General features: G+C 46.2%; 1 protein-coding gene and 1 long non-coding RNA gene across 5 annotated transcripts in view; one reads left to right on the forward strand and one right to left on the reverse strand.

Moving 5' to 3' along the window:
- Positions 1-15,738, forward strand: part of LOC135389799 (uncharacterized) — a 209,658-nt gene that overhangs the window by 171,700 nt on the left and 22,220 nt on the right. For 2 of the 4 annotated variants that reach the window (XR_010421588.1, XR_010421589.1), the window contains exon 4: positions 5,725-5,794. The exons of the other annotated variants lie outside the window; for them this stretch is intronic. This is a non-coding gene — a long non-coding RNA (uncharacterized LOC135389799). The remainder of the gene's footprint in view (positions 1-5,724; positions 5,795-15,738) is intronic. 4 annotated transcript variants of the gene reach the window in all.
- Positions 1,354-4,620, reverse strand: LOC135389798 (endothelin-converting enzyme 1-like). The gene is made up of 2 exons (XM_064619830.1): positions 4,498-4,620; positions 1,354-3,695 (listed from the first exon to the last, which is right to left on the reverse strand). Exons 1-2 carry the CDS (start codon positions 4,522-4,524, stop codon positions 1,485-1,487), a joined length of 2,238 nt encoding a protein of 745 aa, XP_064475900.1. The 5' UTR covers positions 4,525-4,620; the 3' UTR covers positions 1,354-1,484.

Below are 15,738 nucleotides of genomic sequence, written 5' to 3' on the forward strand. Positions count from 1 at the left end.
CGATCGCTACAGTGGAACAAAAATGTTTTCAGCCTGGCCACAATGGGTGCACGATGGTAGTGTGCCTCTTACGCGGGGTGAAGATTCAAATTCAGTGGAGGAACACCGGAGTCGCAGACATGGGTCTATTGGGAATCGCACTTCGTCGTTCTTAGAGAGTACAAGAAGTCGTACAAGAGTTACGAAAAAAAAATCTACCCACACCATGTCTTATTGTACCGATTCCCGCAATTTTCCGCAACAGAGTCAGTTCTAAAACTCTGCCTCAATTAAGTGTGGGTGGTCCCACCTTCCATAACGTTTTAGCCCGCTTTATTTTAATATCCTTACTTTACCAATTCGCTTTATTTTCCTAACAAAGTCAACAACTGAGGTCAGTGCTAAATCTCTAGCCCATAGCTTTTGCACTTGAGTAATACTGCATCGTATGCTTCAGAAGAGCGCTAACACTCTTGTGCTTTACATTTAACACACTGCACACAGCACTGAGTGTAGCATGCATCATGTGCTTTAGGTGTGTATTGTCATCAAGCAGGAAAACTTCAGGAGGCGTCACCACCGAGCGGACACAGTCGCAACAGTTGACAAATTGCGAAGGACATTCAATACGGTGAGCAGCAATATAAGCGCGCATGTGCATCGGCTTCAAGTTTCAAGTTCAGCATGTAAAATAATAATAATGATGTTTTATTAGTGCCCAAGAACGGACCCAGGAGCCCAAGTATTGGCGCACACAGCGTCAGTCACATTGTCAATACAGACTACAATATGTAACAAACAGCCAGTAATATATTATGCGAACACGAGTTGGGCTGATTGTGTTGTGTGTAAGATATGTCGCCAGTGATGGAGCCAGTAATATCACGTGAAGAGAAGACAGAAACACGACGTAAACTATGTTAAAATACATATAAAAAAAGACAAGAGACAAATCAGATAGTTGTAGTTCCGACAAACACGTGGCTTAATCTTTTTTTTTGAAGGACGCATGGAAGCAGAAAATGAAATGTCACAGAACTTTTGTTTCTCCTTCCAACACGTCCTTGAAAAAAGATTTAACCATCGCGCGGACTGTCAGCTTTGGCTCATGGTCATAATTGTTTCGCGACATGAAAGCCCAATTATAACCGCTAACGATACGTATAACGATACTGGCAGCAAAGAGGAGACGTAAGGTAACGGTGAGTGGAAGGACATTGGAGAATTCGCGAGTATCACGTCTCTCACTCTCTTGCTTTTTCGTTATCAGCCACAGCAAGACAGAGTCGAAAGATGTGGTGCCCATTTATTCTTACGTCTCTCTATTTCTTTTCTTTTTTTTTCTTTTTCGTTATCAGCCACAGAAGACAAGAGTCGAAAGATGTGGTGCCCATTTATTCCCCGTACCCTAGACGCGTCATTGGATTTCACCAAGGACCACACGCTTGGGACGCCTTTAGAAACAAATTTTCGAGCTAAAATTTACATATTTATCTAACCCCAGTCTACCATTCCACGCATTTCTCTGGTGGGTTCATTGGAGATCCCTCGTCGCACCAGAACGCCTGTGCGAACTCCTGACTGTTCATCAGCGGCAAGTTGCATTTCATGTCCAACGAGGAATGCTGAGTGGCAGACGTCCACTTCTGGACGCCGCAGTACGGCAGACAGGTACCGAGAAAGAAAAGCTGGTCTCTGCTAAACGGTGCTTTCATTCCAACTCTGGACGGGTTCGCGTTGCGGTAAGCGCTGTAGATAGACTTTCTAGCCATGACGTCCGCTACATAGTTTCGTAGGGTGTCACGATCACTTTCGTTAACGTGCATTTTTCTCATTGTCCGCAATATGCAGGACATACGATCTGCAAACGCCTTGTCACGACCGTCGTCTTTCTTGTCGTCATAACTTTTCATCATTGTCCGGGCAACCACGCTTCCCAACCAACCATAGTTGAACTCATGTGGTCCTTTGTAGACGAAAGCTGGTGCTAAGATGTTTCCAGGTGGGATCAAGACTATATTCTTCTGAAAGGATTTACGAATAGATATTCTGTCCGTGAGTCCTTCTGTATGATCTGCGTTGAGAGATGCTTTGATTAGCTTCCTGGTATAGACCTTGCAATAGATGATATAGCTGTCAAGATACGGCTCGCGGAAATCTGGATAATCTGAGTAAACTCGGTCCAAACGCGTCATGTTTTGCAGTTCAGGAGCCAGTTGCAGCCGGATCTCAAGTTTGTCGATTCTGTTGACAGCTGATGATTTTGTCTGCTTGTCCAGCCACGTTGTGTTTTGCAAAGAGAGCCTGAGTTGCTTCCTAATATTGTCTATGAGTGATCGTACTTGGTTCAGCCTCGAATCGTTGATGAAAGTTGAGAAGTAAGGGACCAGTCTCGGTTTAGGCAAGAGGGTTGCTGTCTCGTGCATGCAATACCAGTCATTGTCTTCGTAGTCACTATAAGACACTAGTCCTGCGATCTGCGCGAACACTCGAGTTGACTCCCAAGCTAGGTACGACCGAAGATCCTCCTCGCTGAGCTCGTTGAGCAGGTCATGGAATGCCTGTCCAGTACCCATTCGGAAATGCAGGCTCACTTTACCAGGTAGTTTTCCGTTAGTGTACTTTCTAAGCGCGGCAACCCATGTGAGATGAACGGCCGTGTCGTTCCCCAGGTATCCAAAGTCCGACATCGCAACCTTTCTCAGCTTCTTTCCGTAAGGCTTAATCTTCTCTAGTATCTTGATGACTTTCTCTTCGATTGCTTGAACGTTTGCAGCGATACGATCAAGGTTCTCGATCGCAGGCGCACCAGAAATCGCCATAACGTCCTTAATGTGGTCCAGGTAGCCGTTGTCCTTCAAAAGGTCATGACGTTCATCCACCCAGAACAGGAACAGCTTGCTTACGTCCATCTTGAGCATGACACGATTCTGTCTGTCAAGTTTTTCGATTTCGAAAATCGCGGGAATATAACCAGTCACCAATAACCTTACCACTAGCTCCACAGGCTTGAACACCGCCGCCTTCCATGGGTGAGTCCCCAGTTCTTCAATGGTAGCCCTGAAGACGCGAGTGTTAGCTTCCTTGTCTTTTCGTCTGGCTAGACAGGCCTTATAAAACGCTGCAGCTTTCTGAACGGCACTCTGTCCTCCTTGGGGCACGTCGTAGTGCTCGAGTGATTCTTTAACAGCATCTGAGGTGCTGATCCTCGCCCAGTCCATGTAGGACGCGCTGGTTGGCGGTACGGACTGATATCGGGACACGGCAGTGTACAACCACTCTGTAAATGTCGTCGTGGGACGAATGAAAAATTTTGACGCTCCGCCGCAAGCATAAGCGTGGAAGTCCTTGCAGGGATCCTTCGAAGTGTCCACAGATGCGTTCAGAAGCCATTCAAGTTTCATACAGTCGGAGGTTGTACAGGCACTGCGACGTTCGGGTGGAGGTATCGTTCCGCTCCTCGGCACGACGTCTGGCTCTTCATCCCCGTCCGCCGCCCCCATCAAGTCGGACACGACCAAATAGTTTTGAGACATGTTCATTGTCGTAAGAGGGGTCGTCGTCAGGAGACCGCCGGGATAGAGGATGGCCCAGAAGAAAACACACGAGCCGATGAGGACAGTTCCCCAAAGTAGTAACACGCAGACGAGCGCTGGTCCAGGTATCTTCTTGGCGGGCTCTCGCACTTCGCGTTGCTCGGATGCTCCTTGGAGTTTCTGCAAGTAATAATCGTGTTGTCTGAAAAGCCGGTAATGTCTCACTTTAAACGGGTTGTGCTGGACAACCGGTTATTTGCATCCAAGTGAATGTCTATTCCAGGTCCTACAGTAAACGTTCCAATTTCGGGTCAGAACCCGTTACGCCATGTCAGCTTCCTTCTCACCAAAGCCTCGCAAAGATATCCTCTGCCAGTGACATATAGCAGTGGTTGTAGCCAACACAAGAGGAACAACGCTTCAGCCTCACAGGACCCTGTTGCATCGAAACGCACAACTTGGCGTTGTCCTCGCCCAGTCAACACACGTTGTTTCACAACTGTTGCAGTTTTCACTAATTTTTAAAAACGAGTGGTCCCGATGTTGAACTATAACCCCCGATGAATAAATGGTACACGGGGTTGGCTGTCTGGCAGTGTGGCTACCGACCGTCGCAAAATGCCATCCAATCCAACCCGGGTGCCTTGAATTTGAATATGTATGAACGAAAACGAAAGCGTTGAACCATCACCTGTCAAAAAAAAAAAAAAAATTATAAGGTATAAGGCGGCTATTTTTATCGTGGTGACCAACATGCACTTTGTGGATGTTGTGGTGATTGACTCACGTATCCTTGCCAGGGTAAATATATGGCATCATACATTCATTGCATACACTATACATCAATATTACGTGACAATATTGATGCAATCTTACTACGACAGTTCGTGCTGACTGGGCAACTCCCGTACGCCGTCTTAATGTCTCTCGAATGACTCAACGCACGAATCTGAAGGTAGGAAAAACTGATCGTAATAAATACCTTCGAGCTCATCCCAAATGTGAGCATTTTGAAATATTCCACTCAACAGAACGAATCAAGGGGTGCACGAGCTCCTTTCACTTTCTTCTTCTTCTAGACAGATACTGGCCGTCATCCACAAAGGGAGATTTTTCTTCTTCTTCTTCTTCTTGGTGTGGCACACAGACGAAGGCAATAGCCCCAGAGATATGTAATTGGTAATGGACTATCTGCATGTGAATGCACAGCGCATGCGCGGCTCTCGTTCTGGCTGAAAACAACCGGAACCATGACTACGCCAACGCTACTATACACTGGTTTCCCATTCCTGGAATCCTTCCGTCAATGAGTGAGGCTACACTCCTCGGGTTTCGGCACCAAAAATGTAGGGAAATGACTCGGGAACGATAACGAGAAGCTTTCATGCAGAATATAACTGCACTATACGCTCAACAAGCGCAAGAATCTTCTTCTTCCTCCTCTTCAAAACAGTGGGGCACAGCTCATTGTGCTGGCATGGAATGCGGGATCCAGGGTCACGTTGCGTACATCAAACGAACACTCAACCTTCGTACAGAGAGAAGCAGTAGAACAGGGCTCGAAACCTGAGACACACGCTGGAACGAAGGACGCGAAAGCGAAACCGTGCGGCACCTCCTCACGTGCATTTGTTTTCAGCCAGTAGCAGACGACATTCGAGGGGGCGCCACATCTCAAGCAAATGGTCCATGGGAGTAGACTTTTGGTGTTGGTAAGCGTGGCCGACTACGGCAAGCAGGTCCACCACCATGTCTGTCTGTCTGTCTGTGCAGCATATCATAGTTATGGGCATGCTATAGCTCACCATAGTACATTTACACGTCATCCTTCTTCTTCTTCATCCTCTCAAAAGATGACCGTGAGCCACTAGGTGGTGGTGGTGATGGTGAAAGGGCTTGCCGTTGTCGGCCTCACGTATGTAGGCAACGTCACGACTGACGGGGAATGTGCGTCCTGGGCTGACTTCTATGGGAACTGTGCCGACATATGTCTGAGAGCGTCTGAAGAAAAAACCCAGGAAAAACCCCAGACAGCAGAGCGGGCACCGGGTTTCGAACCCGGGTACTCAGCTCCCGTGGCTCGGTGGTTAGCGTGCTGGCCATGTCACGTCGAGACCGTGAGCCACTAACGGAGGTTGGCCAGGACAAGTGGATGGAATTACGTCTATGTGGCCTATTTGTGTGGCGACATTCTTCCTCACACTTTCAGAGCTTGATCCACCAAGGGAGATGGAACTCCGCTTGTTGCTGCTTTGCACTCGTGTGGCTAATTCAACCATGTGAGCAAAAAAATATTTCTATTCCGAGTTCACATCGCAAAGCAACAGTGACTATGATTGGTTTACAGAACGATGGGTAGAACGGCTCATATGTAACTGGAATGTCTGCATTGAAAACGTCGCAAGTGCCTCGTATAAATTTCTCCCGTGGCACTTTCGGTATAAGATTTATTTATCGATACTACAGCCTTCACAAATTCAAGCTCATGTAGGAGCAGGATACTACGAGGACACTTCAGGACACAGCATAATACATGCATGCATTTAAACACGGTCCATTAAATGCTTAGAGAAAACAACAGCCGATGTTGGCCAAACTAGATTGTGTGGCAGGATATTACAATCGGATATAGAACGGGGATAAACCAATACACTTAAAAGCATCTGTTAGAGCATTTTGCTGCTTATGTGCTTCGAATTAGTGTGGCGCAAATTCCACTGCAAAAATTGTCACACGTTACTTTTGATGTTAGGATTGAGATAGAAGCAGAGGAACCTCAAATGGCGTACTTCACGCGATATCTGCAAAGGATGATGTGATGTGATGTGATCGAAAAAGGAAAAAAGCGGGATTTAAGTCACGACAAAGTCAGACTGGCTACCCCAGACCAAAAAACAAAGGATGATTTTTTTCCCTTTTGTACAGGTCATTCATATGTCCATAACGGTATGTTTGCTTATTAGGACCCAACTAGTGAATCAGTACAATAAAAAAAAAATTAAAGAAAAGCCATCCAGCGACCAGAACTACAAGTGCTATACAAGAACTACCTGAAACATCTCGGCTTCGTAACCATGTTAGTCCCTGGTGTTACGATGCTGTTCAACATTACAAATTGAAATATGGCAGCCTTCGAAGCAGCCAGCGTGGTTTGAACCACGCACCTTTCGACTGGCGGTCAGGTGCGCTAACCCATTACGCTACGCTCCTTTCCGACGGCTGCCATATTTCAATTGTTCATGGTTCTTGTGTTGTGTTCGTCTGTTTTGTGTTTCAGCTTCACGATGGTTACTTTCCATCATGTTAAACATCAGTTCCATTAACAGAAGAAAGCAACTGAACATTACTATAGTACAGAACAAACTGGTAACTCTTCGTGTGTGACGTGCAATTGTGCCGCTAAAATATTGCTTTGCGCGCCGACATATCGATTTTTTTTTCTTCGATCCACGAATTACGTGGCAAATATTTAGGTGGAAACAGTCTTTCTTACGGGATGCGTGTGTAGTCTGCGGAAATATTAAACTGAGAGCAGGAAGCAAAAGGTGGCGCCTGGTGCCCTTTGTCAGTGGTGATTAGCCCGAGGCACAAACCCGTTGGACCAAAAGGAGGGACAAGTGTTCGCTTCAACTCCTGTGAACAGGTTTTTTTGTTATTGTATTTCTTTTTATTATACGTTTTTCTTACATAATACTGAGGTAGGACCGCTAGGCAAGCCATGTCCCGTCTATAGCATCTGAGGAGGACGCCCAGACTACAGCTGAGGCAGTGGAGTTCAAACCCCCGCGGGCATCCATAGGGATAGGCAGATCACTCGGCAAAGAAACTCCATGATGGAAAGTAACTGTTCTCAGGCTGGAACATACAAATAGACCAACGCAAAACCAAGCCTCAAGTTGCCTGGGAACATGAACAGTTGAATCATTGAAAAAGCCAGGCAGTTGCGGGATTTGAAGCACCCATCTCTCGATTACTGCTCGAGCGTCTAGAGCAATTCCACCACGCTGGCATCTGGTGGCCAAGGCGCTCGACCTGTAATTGTGAGATGCGTGGTTCAAATCCCGCCGCTGGAGGCTCCACTGCAGCGTCATGTCGTCCTTGGTAGACGACTGTCGACGGTCTAAGGGATAAACCTTCCCATGGAGTAAGGTTTTCTTTCCTTGTCACGTGAGCTCTGCCGGCATTACCTTATGAATGAAGCCACCTCATTTGGCTTTATAAGACAAGAACCATCCTTATCTCCTAAGGGAACACGAGGAACACGGCTTATTATCTGGCCAAGCTCCGTTCTTTTGTGCGTGTCAAGACTGTTCTAGAAGATCATGAATGAAGTTGACTTTGCATTAGCATATAATACGGGAGGAGGAGACCTTCTGTGTGCAACAAAAGATCTTCCCGGAATATCTTTTCATATAGGGCGTTAAATCCGCGGGCGTTCATTCCTCTTCTTTGACTATATCTACAATTGAACGTATTTGCATAGGATCCGAAAGACGGCGTAATCAGACTGGATTCCTCTTTGGACTTGATCGGAATTTATATCGCTCACTTCTTTGCGACCCCTCGCAATGAGTGGAATAAATGGGTTTCATTCCATGCTTCGTCAGGTGTTTTTATTTCGTGAGGGAAGCGCTATAGGATGACTGTTGCACATTGAAAGGTACAGTCGTGACTTATGCCAGAGCTAAGCCCACCCTTGACACGGATCGCTTCTTTTAATACTCAGAATCAAAATGTAAGATATTTCTGTATTTCGATACCAGATGTTTCGCTGCCGTCGTTGTCAATGGCTTTTGCATATTGGTCTGAGAAGTTACTGATAGCTTCAAAAGTAATCATATTGGTGTCTTTATGAGTAGCAGACCATACGCACGCACACTTTTTCTATGATGCCTATTGTACATATAGCAGCAGCGATATGTCAGAAATGAAGTCAGTGTTGCAGGCACAATGAATATAAAGCGTTTATTGTGCAGAAGCTTTTGTGTAGCCGCCTACATTTTTTTTTTTTTTTTTGCGGACTGCACTGAAATAAACGTAAGAAAAGCTTGTGCGTGAAATCTTTAGGCATAGAACGCTTCAAAATTTTATATTCATTATGTCTGCCTACTGTAGGTTAGGCACAGTGCGATATTGTTCCTACTTTGACTGGATAATGCGGAATTGGCACCCTATTTCACTCGGAATTTTTAGCTCTAGAGGTAGTACCTATCGACCTGGATATTGTGGAAGCAAGGAATTTAACCTGGAAAAGTCCGATTGAATGCACACGGTCCCATCCTCGTTATATCCTTGCCAGCAGACGACCTCTGTCGTCTGCATCCCTTTTACACCCTCCCTGTCGCCATCCTTCACATCCCGTTAATCAGCATCCACTCTTCGCTGCAGCAGTTACCGAAAGGAGAACCGAAACAAACCCACAGCTAGCAGACGATCGGGAGGGCTGCGGTGGCGCCATCTGCCCCAAAGGGACAATCGCGGTCAGCTGGGTGGAGATTATGGCCCTGCTCAGGGAAGAAACAATGCAGAGGGGACAAACAATATCTCTGCAGAGCCTGCGTGACAAATAGCGTTTGCATGGTTGGCTGGGGCCGATTTATGATCATCTTCGAGCCACATCGGTCATCCCATTGCTCTCACTGGGATAGATAGCATTTGTTGGATGGATGGCGTGGACGCCTTGGCAGATGTGGGTCTGCTTCCAACTTTAGGGTGCGAAAGGGGTCTTGAAGACATGTCGTCAGTGTCATGATAAGTCACGAGCAGCGTTGATTAGTTACTGAGGAGTAACTTGTAACAAGTTACTTTTTCAATGTTTATTATGACGGCCATTGAAAGCAATTTTCATATCTGCAAGTAAGTTAAGTTAACATTATATTATGCCACATTCTTTTTAGAATATGCCATATCCTCTTTACGTTCCCGTGTGGGGAACAACAATGACGATCACAAACCTGAACAAGCTTTCCACAATCCAGAAGAATTGGCGGTTCGTGCCACTGCTATAACGTAGCATTTCTCGCACACACACAGCTGTTATTTCGCAGGTTAGATACTGTGCCACATTTATACGAGTACCGCTTAACCGCAATGCTGAAATTTTCTCACGCACCTTTACGTTATTCGTTGTACGACTTGTCACAATTAGAAAGAAGTGAGAGGCACTTTCAAACCAGGGCGGAGGAAAATCCCTCACTTCGCGCACCTCGTATGGCACGTAGGTGTTACGTCACAAGCTCCCCATCATACTAAACAAATATAAGCATATAAGTCCCGATTACAACTATGGTAATAGCAAACAACTATAGGAACATAATGGTTGCAAAACATAGTTACAGGCGACCTGAGTGCTACGTTATTTCCATTTCGTTTTTGTGCTGAGCTGTTGTTCATTTTTGACTAGCTATTATTATGCTAAAGTACGTAATGCATATGCAGAAGTATAATTTGTTTTTGTATATTTTGTATTTTGTATATTTTGACGTAGTAGTTGTTGTTATATTTTGTTTCTTCAAAATGTCGTAGTGCAGTGTGCAATGTAATATGAACTTTTTTAATATATAGCTTTTTGTACAATAGTAGGTGTAAGTTCTTCCGTGCCCTATGAATTTCCGTAAATAGTTATTTCGTGCATATGGAAGCTACCTGCTGTGTTTAGTTGTAACGTGCGGTCCCCGCGTTATCTCAAGCTGCAGCGTTTTGTCCGGGGCGACAGCCATCTTTGAAAAAAAAAAAAGAATATCATATGGCAGATAAGATGGCAGACAAGTTGATGGGACGAAATCGATAGTTTCGTGTCGTGTCGTTTTTTTGCTGTGCATAATTGCTTTCTTAGTATGGATCATATGACAGTGTATCTACTTTTCCAAAGACAACTTTTGGTGACCTACGTCCAAATTGAACGTACGTACCAAGTCTCACACACACACACACACACACACACACACACGTTTTTACCATACGACCGAATATGTCCCTAAGATCCACGAGGTCTACTTTCATCGAGAAGAAAAACACTCAGTTGCATAATTACTGAGTGTATAGGAATTGTCTGACGTCATCTCTGGCAAGCAAAAATTGTTGTAGTACGCATAATGGAATCACTCACGTGATATACAGTAAGTAGCCGTTCGCGACAAGTGGCCCGTGCAAGATTTAACAGCTAAGGTTACACCGTTATCTTGGTTCCCCACCGAGACGAAAATTACTACGCCAGAGTGCGCAATTGGATTAAACGACTCTCACCCATTAGCTGTAATTTACATCCAGCACCGACTCAATCCTGGGAAACCATGACCTCGAAATCACCATCACACCACTATTTTACGTCCCCCACAAGCTCTGTTATACACCTATCAATCTCCACTTGAACGAGCGCATCACATAATCAGGGCCAACTACACAACAGCCGAGCAACTGCCTTGAAGCCGCTCTTAGCATCCCACGGCCATTTCCAGACCCATCGCTATCCCCATCATCATCACCATCTTTGCCATATAAGGCGGGCGGCCGAAACAAAATGCGATTCTAACAAGCAGTCATCTTGACGGAAACCGGCATTGAATTTGGCGTTTGGGAGTATTAAGGCAGGAAAGGGTTATGTGGCGCAGCAAACGAGCCACTGTACCAGATTATCGACGGAATTGTAAATGAGCACGATCATTAGGGGGCGTTTTTGCTGTGGGAAACATGTGGTACTTGGGATCTGCTGTTGCACAGAATTAGGCTTACCATCTCTGCGCTCCGTATATTTCGGAGCCACTGATTGGGACTTACCGAGTCAATTTAAAAAAATGTCCGCGACGAACGTGGATTACGAATGGTAGAAAGTTTGGAAACTTTTGTTTGTCTGCGTTCTATAGCAGTTTCGAGTTTCGCGAGGTGTTTTTGTGAGCATCTGCCGAAGCGACCAGCCGTCTTCGTTATCGAGCCTTTGAAATTTACTTTCGGTTTCTTCGTAGTTGCCTAAGTTCGTTTCATAGCAGCAGATGCGTTTCGAAAGTTTCGTAAAGAAATTTGGGGACCGCACGGGAGTCCACTCGGATTGGATCAGACGCTGGAGTGATATTATTTTACCGAAATTACGTCACTAGGTGCATTCTTTTCGCTTGCACCTCCTGCACCAGATCTGAACTGGGGTATTTGCGTACTGCACTTTCCTGTTGAAAAGAAAGGCATTACTCATAAAGTTCCTTTCAGCTGGAAAGTGCAGCTCCCGAAAACCCGTCTTGCGTGGAATCCAAGGTAGTGCAGTCCAGTGCAAGTGAAAAGAATGCGCTTACTGTATGCAAGTTTCTCGTCTATTCCTCCCATCGTAATTCATGTAGTTGTTGTTGTTGTTCTCGCGTACTTTATGTTGTTGCCTGTTTAAACAGCAAACCCGCGTTTGATGCATTGGGAGGCAAGACGACGGATTGGAAAAAACAGCGGCAATATGTTTGCGTTACTTTTATTTGGTGTTATTTTTGGCGTCGTGGTACCCTTTTAAATTTGTAGCGACGCTGCGTTTCAGTGGACTTGCGGGTATAGCATTCCTTTACTTATCGGTAAGGGGTATGGCACAGGGAGAGACATGAACAACTCGCCCATAGGAAGCGTAGACCTTGTCGCGTTACTCTCAAACCACTGGTCTACGTGCGCTCCTTAGCCTCGTTCCCAGCGACGACACAACAGGGGTGGACTGCCAAAATCGCTCTCCCCATCGGGATGAATACTCGTGGTCGCCGTCTTTCATGAGTACGACTGACGATAACGGAACATTCCATATAACTAGTCACCCGGTAAACATCCGAGTAGCGTATCAACGTTCGAAAAGTTGATGAAAAAAAGAAAGTGCTTGCTTCCGCGTGCGATATGCACTGCTGTTCACGTGAGGAGTGCTAGCCAATGCGATATCTATTCTACACCGGTTCCCCAGCGTGAACCGGCCCGAAATGAACACGAAAATGAACGAACACACACGCACGGGGAAACGAAGGAACTCGGCAAACGGCAGTCCACACGTGCACAGTTCCCGTGACTACCACGGGGTGGCAGCACTAATGGCGGCGCCCATTCCTTGAATTGCGTTTCTGTGTATACACTCGGCGAGATGTTCAGAAAGAGACTTGAACAAGAAGGCGAAAGAAAGTGTTTCTGCACGAGCCAACCTACGATCGGGTTTCCGGTTGCGTGTACACCTTCTACGCATCTCTTTCTTTCTTTTTGGCTATGTCGTTCTGTGTGGCCAACAACGTCGAGCCGACCCCCCATGTGCAGGCACAGCGCAGAGCTACCTTCGTCTATACCAGCTCGCGTGGCTGAGTGGTTAGCGTGCTGACCATGTCACGTCGAGACTGCATGAGAGGTACCCAGGTTGGGGTCTCGCATAGCTGGCTGCGCTGCCTGGAGTTTCACCTGGGTTTTCCTCCGACGCTGGCAGGCATAATGTCGGCACAGTTCCCTTAGAAGTCGGTCCAGGACGCGTTAGTCGTGACGTTGGCCACCTCTGTGAGGCCGGCAACGGTGAGCTCTCTATACCACCACCACGACCGCTAACCTTCGTCCGTTTTAATGATGATGATTGGGGAGTTTCATCGCCAGGGGCGAATTGTGGCGAAATGGAATAATGAGTCGCGCCTCACAGTGAGGACCCAAGTCCTACGGTGTCCAAACAGTTTAAAAGTACTTTTAGGGCAGAGCGTTGGTGCGTGTGAACCAAAGAATTTTGACATTGTGAGAGCCAAGCCGATTTTGAGACACTGAAAGCGTGTTTCTGAAAAGTTGGTATAGTGTGCGGGCAATGGAGAATGATGTGACCTATATCTTCCAGGTCACCGTAGTGACGGCATCTTAGAGAGTCAACTTGTCGCAAGCGATAACTCCAATGATCTGTAGGAGCCACATTGACTCGCATCCGATGAATGAAGGCAGCGTCTTGACGAGTGCATTCGTTCCTCCGAGTGTGAGACATTGCTGTTCTCGGAGGCAATTCCAACAGTTGCGGATCCCGAGTCATCTGGATGACATTCCCGAGGTTTTCAATTCGTGTTTCAGGGAGCCGGCTTTCCAGATTAAATAGGGGGTTTCATTTATCCACATTTAAGAAGAGATTTATATTAATTCGGACTTGATTTGGATTAGATTGATGGGTCATCGGTAAAATGAAGATCCGATATATACCCAATCAGTGTCGTCAGACCCGTCATCACCGACGTGTTGTGAATCAGTTTTGTCAAAAGGCGACCCTGAGAGGGAAGAAGGACCCCTTTTCCGTAGTTCTACCTCGTCGTTCTACCTCTACGTCGTTCTACCTGACCTAACTTAAACCCATGGGTTTAGGTTAGGTCAGGTAGAACCTACCGAGACTCCATAAATTGGATCGTTTCGTTAGCCTCGTTCAAGTTGAACGTGCAAAGGAAAGGTATGGTTTCTTCGCTCATCTCCTAACTTTTTCTCATTCATACTTTTCATCGTCAACCGTTCGCCGAGCAAATCGTTTTAACGTGCACAGATCATCATTGTTGCCAGACACAGCAGTATACCCGTTCGAAATCCAAGGGGGAATAAGATACGTCGAGCGTCAACGCAAGACCACGTGTCCCACTCAGCAGTATGCCTCGTGTCACGAATCCAACACCTGCGCTGACAAACGTTATCGTTTCAACGCTAGTCCTATCGAAGGTGGCCTTTTCCCCTTCGCGTTATTCCTTAGCAGTAACGAGGCTTAGGCAACTTTTGCGTGCAGCCGCTGTTCTGCGGAGCACCTCAACGTGTAATGACAGTTGTTTAGTGTGCGAAAAAGAAAAGCCTAAATAAGAAAATCGCAGGTGCGTCTGTTGTGGGAAACGCCTCGTTAGTGTTATGATTTACGATGTGCCAGCAGACGAACTGAAAGCGGCGCTTTCGGAAAACGTGAAACGGAATAAAATAAATGAGGCGCAAAAAAGGAAAACCTGGAAGAGGTCATTTGGGGGTGTCGAAAAGAGGTGAAACGCTAGTCCCGTTCTTCCTGCGTTTCTTTCTGTTTCCGCGCGGTGATTGATTGTCGATCGCTCCCCGTTGTGATTAAAGTTCGAAGCCCAGTGGGATAACAGCGAGGAGTACGTCGAAAATGTTTCGCGTTATTCACCAGGTGGATCTTGCTCGGTTGGTTTTACTGATGCAGACGACGAAGTGTTCCCCAGGTAGAGGTAGGACGGCAATAAAAATGTGCTCCGAACAAAAATTAATGTGGTTTACCCGAAAAAATGTAATTGCAAAATGATTGCACAGTGACGTTGCTCGCATGTATTGATATTATTATTCTTATTCTAAGCGATGTGCAGGTTTTTCGCCAATACACAGCTACAGACATTTTCGGTACTCGTTCCTGAATCTCAAAAGGATCCCGTTCTTTATTTGCTCATGGAAACAACCTGCGCTATCCAAATGGACTTTCCAACCGTTCTTTCTTTAAAAGCATTATCATTCGATCCGTCGCAGTCAAACATCGCCGAATCTCCCGAGGCGGAAAATTTCCAGCCTTCGTCGAGACGCGCATTTCGAAAGAACTGCCGCGAATAAACAGCCTTGGGACAAAACCTCGTTTGCGCTAACATGAGAGGCCAATTTACATGACAATCTACGAACATGACAGCACGCGTTCAATTTGGAATTTAAAACCAACTCGCTTTCGGGCAGCTCTCTGTGCGTTCTCGCAAAAACGTTAAAACGCAACATTCGTTCATAAAAAGGGACCGAGAGAGAGAAAAGAAAACGAGCGCTATACGAAGCGGACTAACAGTTGCACTGTGCGACAAAGGATGTCGTCAAACATGTTTCATTGTCATGTAGATGACGTATGTATACTATCGTGATTCTGTTCGCATTCGAAGACTGTGTGCGCGAGATTATTTTCCGCTACGCCGAGCAGAAATGCAACTCTCGTGTTGTTTGACGGAAAAGTTTTCTGATGAAAGCGAATCAAAGTTTGGGTTTCATTTGGAACCTGGTTCGAATGCTTGCGACTGAGTTTACCTTCGCAATGTAATCAATGCGAGGGGTTGTTGGAAGGATTTAAATAGAGTATGTCGGATGAATTCCGACTCCACCCGAATGTACTTTCACCGGAATTCCCCTTCTGCCTTGTCCCACCAAAAACGCCGTGCCTTAGAGGTCAGTGCTATACATGCAGGGTTCCAATCATACACCAGCGATTGTGCTTTTCCTGGATATTCCGCCGCACTTTCCGACATTCCTTCCT

This window comes from Ornithodoros turicata, chromosome 3 (assembly GCF_037126465.1).
Source record: "Ornithodoros turicata isolate Travis chromosome 3, ASM3712646v1, whole genome shotgun sequence".
Classification (NCBI taxonomy): domain Eukaryota; kingdom Metazoa; phylum Arthropoda; class Arachnida; order Ixodida; family Argasidae; genus Ornithodoros; species Ornithodoros turicata.

Coding starts and splice junctions, on each gene's coding strand:
- LOC135389798 (XM_064619830.1), bottom strand. CDS start 4,524: ATGCTCACATTTGGGATGAGCTCGAAG. Junction 3,696..4,497: donor CATTTGGGATGAGCTCGAAG/GTATTTATTACG, acceptor TATTACTTGCAG/AAACTCCAAGGAGCATCCGA.